Source organism: Podarcis cretensis (assembly GCF_951804945.1).
Source record: "Podarcis cretensis genome assembly, chromosome: 2".
NCBI classification, from domain to species: Eukaryota; Metazoa; Chordata; class Lepidosauria; order Squamata; family Lacertidae; genus Podarcis; species Podarcis cretensis.
Genome location: NC_137171.1, coordinates 62999254 through 63010403, shown reverse-complemented (window position 1 = coordinate 63010403; position 11150 = coordinate 62999254). Strand labels below are relative to the sequence as shown.

The following is an 11150-nucleotide window of genomic DNA, read 5'->3' as shown; positions in this document are numbered from 1 at the left end:
GCTTAAGCCGACAAACACTGAGTTGGACAAAGGGGAACAGGAGCTAAAAAGGAAGGCAGAAGAAGACTACAGAGGTAACTCAACTGTAGAAGTTTAACACCCATACTGTCTGATCAGAGTACAGTGGTGCCCCGCAAGACGAATGCCTTGCAAGACGAAAAACCCGCTAGACGAAAGGGTTTTCCGTTTTTCGAGGCGCTTCGCAAGACGAATTTCCCTATGGGCTTGCTTTGCAAGGCGAAAACGTCTTGCGAGTTCCTGCGAGTTTTTTCCCTCCCCCCCCCTTTTTCTAAGCCGCTAATAGCCGCTAAGCCGCCAATAGCGCTAATCCGCTAAGCCCTAATAGGGATGCTTCGCAGGACGAAAAAACCGCTAGACGAAGAGACTCGCGGAATGGATTATTTTCGTCTTGCGAGGCACCACTGTAATTATACTGCTCAAAATTAGACCTTAATGAAGTTACAGTAGGCAAAATAATATCAGAAAGATAGCCCAGCATATGCCTTAGGAAGCTGTTGTAGCTCATGTTATCTGAAAAACAACCCCTGACAATTCAGAGTCCCCACCACCTTAGCACCTCCTCTTAAAGGCACCCCCTAAGAAGACAAGCTTGCCCTTGATGATGCACTAGCTTTGAAAACAGTGCACTGATGCAAGGCAACTAACCTTTAATGGCTCCATGGGGTCAGAGAAGCAGCCCTGGTTCCTCCCCCACATCTGAGCAGTCAAGTCAGGATAGCAGATATCTGCACACAGTGCCACAGAGGAGGCCAAGTCTACTACATAGACTGGTGGCCAGTGGCGTGAAGAGGCCAGGAGGTCCACGTGGTCCCGGGGGCTTTCTCCCCTCACAATGTATTTTGAGCCACACACAACCTGGGGAGATAAAAAGTGTAACTGATCTGGTGCAACACACTGGAAGATAAGGAAGCACGTCTCAGGCTCCACCCTAAACTTCTCAAATGCTGCCCTGATAACTTAAGCCTCTCTTCAAATGAACAACTTGAATTCTATAGAGGAAGATTCTAAGTTTCTCTCTAGGGTGACAGTCAAGAAAAGAGCATGGACTGTCCTAACACCATGATCCAGAGCATATTCCCTGATCCAGAGACATATGGATAAGCTGTGGTTTGTTGCAAAGGGAAGTAGCTGCAGCAATCGTGGGATCTGCATGCTCCTCCTCCTCCTTGGGGAACCGTAAGAAGGAGTTCAAACCATGTTATGAAACAGGCTTATTTAAACAAACTAGTGCAATTTTTAATCCTTCTCACCTGGTGTGGACAGACTTTGTAGACTTTCCCTCCAGTGAAGTGTGCTGGGGGCTGACTGATCTGTGTCCCATTCTGTACAAAATCATATAGAGCCAGAAGAGAAAGACACAGCTGCTCCTACGGAATATGTCACAGAGAAAAATCAGCATGAGAGAGACAAAACAGGAAGACAAAATGTGGTGTAGTTATAAGTTCATGTAAAGGTTGCAAGGGTCAAAACCCCCAGACTCTCCCGTTTTATTTTTTCATGAACTACCCTATTCCCATCACAGCCTCATATTTTTAAATGATATTTTCTCAAATAGATTTTACCATATTACCCCCAGGATGTGTTTTCAACTAGGGAAAACATTTGGGTGTCTTTTTTAAGCACACACATTACCGGTACATACTTTCTTTTTAACAATATCCAATATAAGAACTTCCCTTATTTAATTATTTCATGTAATCATTTCCCTTATTAAGTAAAGGTAAAGGTACCCCTGCCCGTACGGGCCAGTCTTGACAGACTCTGGGGTTGTGCGCCCATCTCACTTAAGAGGCCAGGGGCCAGCGCTGTCCGGAGACACTTCCGGGTCACGTGGCCAGCGTGACAAAGCTGCATCTGGCGAGCCAGAGCCGCACACGGAAACGCCGTTTACCTTCCCGCTGGTAAGCAGTCCCTATTTATCTACTTGCACCCGGAGGTGCTTTCGAACTGCTAGGTTGGCAGGCGCTGGGACCGAGCAGCGGGAGCGCACCCCGCCGCAGGGATTCGAACCGCCGACCTTTCGATCGGCAAGCCCTAGGCGCTGAGGCTTTAACCCACAGCGCCACCTGCGTCCCATATTTCCCTTATTACTTATTAATAAATTATATTATCAATTAATTAATTAATTAAATTTGTATACCACCCTATACCCACAGGTCTGAGCAGTTACAACATAAAATCACAATATAAAAACACAAAATACATTATAAACATAAAACAACCCAACAACGCTGCCCCCCCCCCCATATTAAAAGGGCATTAGATGTCACTCAGCCAAAGGCTTGGTTTAGGAGGAACATTTTCACCTGGTGCCTAAGGGTGTATAATGAAGACTCCAGGCGAACCTCTCTGGGGAGAGCATCCACAAATGGGGAGCCACTGGAGAGAAGGCCCATTCTTGTGTTGCCACCCTCCAGCCTTCTCATGGAGGAGGCACATGCAGAAGGGCCTCAGAAGAATATTTTGAGATAAGCTTATAGACTATGTCTGTATCACCCTTCACCAGCCTGGTGCCCTCCAGATGCTTTGGACTACAACTCCCATCAGCCCCAGCCAGCACCATTGTAGTCCAAAACATCTGGAGGACACCAGGCTGGTGAATGCTGGTCTGTATAATGCCAAAAAAAGAGAGGCTTCCCTTGATAATGCAACAATAATACCATGAAGCTTCAAGATGAATTGCACAGTACTATCATCAAGCCATTTACTTTTCCAAACATACCGAAGTGATACTATATGCTTCTCTTTCCCTCTGTAATTGAATCCCAAGAGGACACGGAAGCAGCACACATTTCAAAAGCCAGGGATTGCTATGTGCTTACAGAAAACCTCCATTACCTTTGAGTCCTCTGCCTCCCAGGGAACGCTGCACTGGGTCAAGAAATTCTGCAATTCTTCCTCACTGTATGAACCAATCTGCTCCATTTTACAGGTTTCGTCCTGAATCAGCCTCACTAGAACACTTGCATTACCTAAAGAGCAAGGTGTAATTCTCACTTAGAAGAGAACATTTTAATTAATTCTACAAATGGCAAAACAGTCCTTGCCTTGCACCAGAATGCAGGAAGCTAAGCCACTTCACAAATTCTGAATTCCTAGAATGACAGACATCAAGCATCTAAGCTGAGCACCAGAAGTTGGCAATATGAAACTGAGGGCACAAGACCTTTGTCTAAAACAGGCATAGGCAAACTCAGCCCTCCAGATGTTTTGAGACTACAGTTCCCATCATCCCTGACCACTGGGTCCTGTTAGCTAGGGATGATGGGAGCTGTAGTCCCAAAACAGCTGGAAGGCCGAGTTTGCCTATGCCTGGTCTAAAAGGTCTTCCCAGTCATGTGGTGCTCCACAGAAAAAATGATAATATTTAAAACATTCCTTATGCCTTAATGTGGCCAACATGAAGCTTCTGCAGGCATGCCAACCTAAGGGTATTCTAGCAGATGTTGTACCAATGTGCATAGGCTCTATGGGCACAAAACAGGATAGAAAGCGTAAAAAAATTATTGCTTCCCTATGGCAGCTCACCGTGGGAAATATTTTTTCCAGCAGTGTTCATACAGAGCTGGCAACATGCTACTCAGCCCTTGCCAATTCCACCAGCCTTTTTAAAAGCACACATTCTCAAGGCTAAACTTCCTGCCTTAGTGCTCAGTTGTTAAGTGTCCTTTTGGACACCATATAAAGCTACCATTCCAGAGAAACAAGTTACCTGGCATTATATGTGCTTCAAGGTTCTTCTCTCTCTCTGTGTTGACAACCACGGTGCCCCTCATCAGTGGTGGGAAGAAGGGGGAGATGATAGAGGCATCAAACTTTGTGATTGGGATGCTGGAGGGGAATGCCACCTGCTCTATCACTTCCGTCTCCATGGTGGACCAAAAGTCTTCCACGTTTACCTCACTAGAGGCCAAGAATTCTGGCCAAGTAAACTAGCATTGGAAGAAGAGGGTAAGAAAAATATCAACCAATAACTTAATTTTAAGACAATTATATGCCCTATTCAACTCTACACAGAGAAATCAATTCTTCTTTCCGCTTTGAATTTCACAGTATCATTAGCTCTGGGTTGTCCCAGTACTCCCCACTCACTTCTCAGAACTTCAGGAAGAGGTTTGCAGAAGAGAATGCCCTGAGAAATTTTGCTGAGAGTTTCTCACTTTCCTGCTTTGGAACAAACAAGGCTATAAACTGACTCAGTACATAGTAGCACTACAAACAAATATAACGAGCAGCAGAATTCAAGGTATGACTGGAGCGCATGGCGCATGCCTAAGATAATCTACCTCAATATTTTTCAGCAGCAAAACATTTTCCACATTCCTCTGGGCTATTTCAACTTTGGGTGCGATGCCACAGACTCCACAGATCATATCATTGTAGTCTCGGACAGTGAGGCACTCAAAGGCCCAATAGCCATTACATAGCAGTTCCTCGAGCTGAGTGAGCTCCTCGGTGCTCAGGTTTCTCTCTAGGGATAAAAAGAGAACCATTTAACTTGTCAGGAAGCCTCAGACAATCGTCATCCCTAAGAATGGGATTGTGGGAAGGACAATAGAATAAATGGTAATGCTAAGCTTCTGCGCTGCCTATTTTCTAGCTCTGTACTCTCATCGGAAAGTCACAGAAGTACTACTTGAATTACAGTTTACCCAGAAATTTTATCTGAGCAATGCTGCTCCCTTTAATTCAGGTACACTGCGATATTTACACCTGTGTGGGTCCCCAGAGATGACAGGGAACAGAACAAGCTATGTACTCTGTATGACTGGCTTATTGCACCCACAGCAAAGGTGTGTGAGGAAACAGGTTCTACTTCCTTTTCCCTGCACTCCAGTTGTAGCTACACCTTCAGCGAATCCAACACATTTCCAGAATATGCCATTCACAGACATAGTGTAGTATTCAACTAAATAATTGTGGTAGTTACAGATAGGTAGCCGTGTTGGTCTGCCATAGTCAAAACAAAATAAAAAAATTCCTTCCAGTAGCACCTTAAAGACCAACTAAGTTAGTTCTTGGTATGAGCTTTCGTGTGCATGCACACTTCTTCAGATATCTGTGCATGCACACTTCTTCAGTATCTGAAGAAGTGTGCATGCACACGAAAGCTCATACCAAGAACTAACTTAGTTGGTCTTTAAGGTGCTACTGGAAGGAATTTTTTTTATTTTGTTTTAAATAATTGTGCTCACACAAGGCTTACCAACAGCACAATAGGACTTTCCCCCTTCTCCACATTCTATTGCATAAAGAAGAATACTTGCACTGACACAACAGTCAGTCACAATGGCTGGGAAACCATGGCTGAGCAAAAAGAAAGTCAGCTTAATTCAGTAACTTTCACATTTTATTTTTGGAAAAGCAGAAGAAAAAGTACCCAATGATCAAGTGAAGGCAACTTTACACTGCCAGCAAATCCCTATCCAAAGATGTCAGACAATCCTGCTGGGTAAGTTCTGTAGTCTCATCTTCTGCATATTTTGGGACACAGGAAAAGCATTCATTCATAGTTTTTCAGCCGACATCATACCAACAGGCCCTTTTGCCTATAGTCCCGTGTAGCTAAAATACTAATCTCTCTTACAAAGCCCTCCATTCCACAACAGTCAGCTGATTAAATAAAGCATCCAGGTAATCTGCTAAAATAGTCCTTGATTCGCCACTGTTTTCTCAAGGAGAAAATGTTAAATGGTGGCTAAAAACTGTTGACTCAGCAGTCACAACTGCTGGGTAGATTTCTGAATGGGTAACAGACATCATCAAATAAAGTGCAGGGGAATCTTAATTTGGAAAGAACTGGTTGGAAAAAGCCAATTACTTTAAACCCCCTTACAGAAAAACCATCCTATTTCCAAGCAAACTAAGGGTGCAAAGCTGTTGGGAAATAAGAAGAAAGGGAATTATCAATACCAGTCTGCTCCTGCACCGATTCCAAGATGCTGCTGACTGCCACTTTAGGATCCTCTCCGAGTTTAATATGATTTCTTATTGTAAACAGAAGGTCCAGGCTCACCAAAAGCTTGTTGCCCACATTAAACAAGCCTACAATTGAAAACAGAAACAAAGACAGCTCTTACTATGGATTTATAAATTCAGAAGATAGTTCAGATCCCAAGTTCAGAAACTCTGCTCACATTCAAGAACATAGCGCAGCCTCATGAAGAAGAAACGCATGAAAACCACAACAGAAGAACAGAATGCACCTCCTTTTGAAGCTTAGGGCTCCAATATACTAGTTTACTGATACAGTTTCTTACCGGTGTATATATCGTTGAAGCTGTGGAGAGCCAAGCACTGCACATTCACGCACACCTTGAGCTGAGCAGTGACCACCTGCAGCCGATTGGCTGTCAACAACCAGCACTCTTGAGGACCCGCAAGAGAACTATGACAATAGATGGAAAGGAAATTGTTTTCAATTTAAGAAATGTCAGGAAAGACAGAAGTAGGATCAAACGCTTAGCTGAAAGTAGTTACCTTAATCCCTTTCTGAAAATCTAAACACAGCCTAAAACACAGGTTATCTCCAGTTGGAGGGGAAAGCCACCCTGATGGTGTGTTTGAGGTGTATTTTGTGGTTTCATATTTTGATTTTTTTTCTGTGAACTGCCCTGAGACCTCCAGGTACAGGGCGGAATATAAATTCAATGAGTAAATAATAATAAATCTAAATAATATTTGTTTGTTCACAAGCAACAATTTCATACCACTAAATATAATAAAATCTCTAAGCAGTTTGCCAATAAAAAGACAACAGTAAATATTTTCTTAGATTCAGACTAAAAACAAAAACACAAATGTATGTCACAGATAAAACTCAGCATAAAAAAGAAGAAAAACTGCAGCCAGATTTGCCTGCTTCTTTCTCATATTTCTTAGTATATAACTTGTAAATAGAACAAATGAGCTAGAATCCACAACAGCAATGCCTATTTAGACAGCACCTCCACTCTACTATGGCTACACAGATGCAGAAAATCTGGATGTTCAAATCATCAAATCACACTTCATTTTCTCAAGGAAAAAAAAGAGAGAAGGAAATATAATTCTAGTTTCAGGACCTGCAATATGTCTGGAGAAAGCGACACACAAACATAGCGGCCAATAGCCTTACCAGTCCTGGTAGACTAGCTTGTCCATGTGATTTGATTTGTCAGTTTTGTTCACCACCAATGAGGCACATATGACTAAAATGCAGGTGCTACACTTTACTTAAGATTCGAAATGCACGAACTGGTTATGAGAGCAAGGAAAATTATATTTTAAAGAGCAACCCCTCTAGAATAGGAGCAGGGAACCTGTGGCCTCCAGGTATTGCTCAGTCAGGACCACCACCCACCCCACACACCTCAGCCATAGACTGATGAGCTGGGAGTACAGTGACATTTGGAGACATGCCCCCATCTGCTTGAGAAGAATGGCAATCAATGCAATTCTTCACTCACTTTGGTCCTCCTTTGAACAAAGGGCTGCTACAGAGAAGGCACTGGGATGATGGAAACTCGTAATAGTTTGACCAAGAGGTCTGCTCGATGGTGACCGTCTCCTCATTCATATTAGACAGGATGAGCCGCGAACTATTGAGTTCATGAATCAGTGCAAAAACATCAGCCAGCTCCGATTCGTTCTCCGGTATCTGTATTACTTTGCGAAGAAGCTGTAAGGTGGACTGACGCTGGACTTCTTTTTGGGACTGAATTAGAGGCTCACTGGTGTTCAGCACATCTGCAGGGCTAGAGGTGACCTCCTAGAAAGAAAGATTCGTTTTATCTGCCAAGATGTTTGTGGGTTCGAAAATGATCTTATTTTCTGCTATTTATGCGAAGACTAGACAAAAACAGTGATTTGGTAATACTCTCAAGGGTGTGCTGAGCCCCAGCTCAAACAGAAGGCCTGACTGCACAGGGTTCCCTATTGCAGGGGAGATTCTAACCATATTCAGCCAAACACAATTAGAATCTCCCTGCAGACCTTTGCACGGAAATAGTTTAAGGCTAGGAAATGAAGGGGCAGAGCTGCCGCCCATGAGCCCACACACCCCTACCCAGTTTGAGCCCTCACACATTCTTTTGAATACCTAAAGAAGGCTAAGGTCAACTGTGGAAGAGTCCACACACTCTCACAGATGTATGAAGAATGGAATTCAGTGCCATGTTGCATCTGCTCAAGCATTTCAGCTTGCCCGGAAGAAGGATCCCTCCTTCCCTCCCTCCCCCCCCCCACAGTTATGGGGATTCTCCTGGCCTCCTGAGTGCCAATTTGGGATTTGTGTAAAGGGGGGGGGGCACTGTGAGGAAAGAGAGGGGAAGCCCTGTTGTGCAAGTGGTAGCCCTGGTGCAGGTCTTCCACTAATGGGGTTTATTAGGTGAATTCCACCCGAAATATGCAAACAGTCTTCAATTATTAACCTGCTGCCTGTTAACTACAGAGGGTCTGAGAAGTGCAGCTTCAAATTTAGTACATCAAGGAACTGGAAATTAAGTACATCAAGGAACACTAGGGGGCTCTTTAGGATAGTAAAACAAAACACGCTTTGCTTTAGTGAATTTACACCCCAACAGTGTGTCAATCTGCAGTATTAAAGTTAAAGGGCAGATGGGGGGAAAGAGGTGGAGAGACAGCTACAATGAAAACTTAATTAAAAGGGGAACAGTTCAGAGTTTTCCCTTAAAAGACCACTGCAGAATCACAGATAATTACACAGCACAGCATTTTAACCATGGTTAAAGGTTCAGGAACGTGCCACAATATCAGACAGTCCTTTCCAAACACTCCCCATTATTGCAGGCAAATTGTACCATCTGATTTTATCAATGGTAAGAGTTAGCTCATCACGTTAGCTGATTGTAGAGTCCTCTGCTAACCAAGATTTGTAGCCAGCTTCAAACCCTGATTAAGAGCACACCATCCAAGTAGTTTGCCAACTATGGCTAACAGTGCCAATAAAATCCTGTACAATGGTTAACTCTTAACGAGCAGAGATAATTCATGAATGAGAGGGGAAGAGCTAGGAATGGAGCATGTGATCCCAGCACCCACCCACAACCCTTCACCAAGGTTACAGTTGCAGCAAAGCAACAGCACAGAAGATTTTAAAGAAAATGTAGATTGCACAACTCTGTCACTTTGTATCAATTATGGTAAGACTAAAAGCAGCCCAGTGGCTGGGGAAACCCAGTGAGAAGGGCAGGGTACTAATTTATTAATTATTATTATTATTATTATTATTATTATTATTATTATTATTATTATTATTATACCCCCTTGATTTTTTTTCCAGAATTTTTTCCAACCCCCTGAAAGTCTCCAAGAATTCTTGCTTCTACCCCACCTCACACCCCTTTTAACAGGAAACAAGCCTTACTTTTTATATAGCATAAAAACCCAAAATAAAAAACCCACAGCAGCCAAGGAATTTGTCTTCCCAAAATTAAGCCTACTTTTCTTTTGCTTTAAACAGCACTGAAAAGTAAACCAGAATGGTATCAAGAACTAATGGTTATAAAATGTAGCTTCTAAACACATTTGTCATACAACCCAGCCAGTTAATTTTACTCAGAGGCAGATCCCACCACATTCAAAACCACAGGCCAATAGGAAAGAGATTTCTAGAGTAATACACTCAATTCTAAGGAGTAACAAAAAACAAAACACCAGCCACAACTCACCAGGGATTTTGCTGTTTTCTCAACCCTGTCTTTAGCAAGATTGTAGCCACAGCTGGGACAGATCCCTGGTTTGTGCCGATTAGTGTATATGTAACTGCAAGAAGGATTCTTACATTTCCCTCTGCCACGTAAAGTGGCCAACCCCAAGTCCTACAAAAAAAGACAGACCAAATATTTATCCAATCTGCTTTACACGTTATCAGGAGGATACTAGACCTACAGAACTTGCTACACTACCCACTTTCCCTGATCACATATGTCAGAGCTGCCTCTAGGTCCCAGCTCACAGAGGACCAAGGCTAGGCTGTCGTTATGTACAAAAGTCTTTATTGAGGATTAGTTTCCATTTCAAAGCCGTAGCGCGCAGCTCTACGTCTTAAAGCCTAGACCGGCAAAGTACCGTCTGAGTCTCCTCCCCTATGACACCAGTTTAAGATCCTAGCCCTGCTCCACCTTTTACGCTGCTCTCTCCTCCTCTGGGTCCTCCTGCCCGCTGGGGCATTGCCCTTTCTGGACTCTTCCGACGCTGAGTCGCTTAGCTCCTCCCCCTCCCTCCGGCGGGCTTTAAGACCCGGTTCCCAATCCTCACTCTCTGCTGTCCCGCGCTCCTGTACATTTGAACTTGCCTCTCGCGCCAACCCAGTGACCTTCCTCCTGACCGTTACACTACTTCTGTCACTGCTTCCCTCTTCCGGGATACTGGCCGGATCTGACCTCCCCTCCGTTGTCTGACTCTCCGATGGAGGTGTGGTCAGCCCTGCCTTATCTTCTCTCCCTGGTGGGGAATGCACTGGCCCCGATCCTTGGGACTCTTCCCCCCCACTCTGCTCTGGTGGGGAAGCTGGTCCTGATTTCCAACTACTGCTCTGGGAGTCCATGCTCCCCCCTTGCTCCTGGGGCGTTCCCCTTGGGAACCCCTACCCCTGGCCACTGGCGCCCCCTTCTGTGAATCTTCCGATTCGCTGGAGAGGCTCATGGAATCCCTCGGTCCACTGTCCTCTTCTCCTACGCTCCCCTCGGATTCCTCCCCCTCGCTCTCCATCTCCTCTCCTCCCTGTGCCTCTGCTCCTGAACCCCTGACATCCATCCCCCCCTCGAAGCCCCCCCTTCCCCCCTCCCCCTCTTCAGGCGTTGGTTCTGGGTGCTCCAATGTTGTAGGGGTGAGTGCAGGATACAGTTCTTCCCCCGTGGTGTGCCTCCAGCCGGGTAGATCCGGCCAGTCCTCAACGGGCTCGTTGACGTCGATATCCTCAGCTTCCATCTCTCTGCCGGTGTGTTCGAACCCCGGATCCTCCCCCAACACATCCATGACCTCCTCTCCCCCTGTCGCCTGGGGTGACGCTGCGTGCGCGGGCCCGCTCGGCAGTTCACTGCGCCACCCCACCACAGGTTGATCTTCCCACCAATAAGAGCCGCCTGTGCCAAACCCTGAGAGGGACCCCTCTGGGGAGCTAGTCT

General features: G+C 45.0%; 1 protein-coding gene across 1 annotated transcript in view; it reads right to left on the bottom strand.

Annotated features, from left to right (window-relative positions):
* The window catches only part of HMGXB3 (HMG-box containing 3), a 32389-nt gene that overhangs the window by 2540 nt on the left and 18699 nt on the right, over nt 1-11150 (bottom strand). Inside the window, exons 12-19 of the mRNA XM_079968186.1 lie at nt 7470-7771; nt 6282-6409; nt 5935-6066; nt 4308-4492; nt 3734-3953; nt 2860-2993; nt 1272-1388; nt 667-876 (exon numbers count right to left, since the gene is read on the bottom strand). Coding sequence (XP_079824312.1) covers nt 667-876; nt 1272-1388; nt 2860-2993; nt 3734-3953; nt 4308-4492; nt 5935-6066; nt 6282-6409; nt 7470-7771 — 1428 coding nt within the window. The remainder of the gene's footprint in view (nt 1-666; nt 877-1271; nt 1389-2859; nt 2994-3733; nt 3954-4307; nt 4493-5934; nt 6067-6281; nt 6410-7469; nt 7772-11150) is intronic.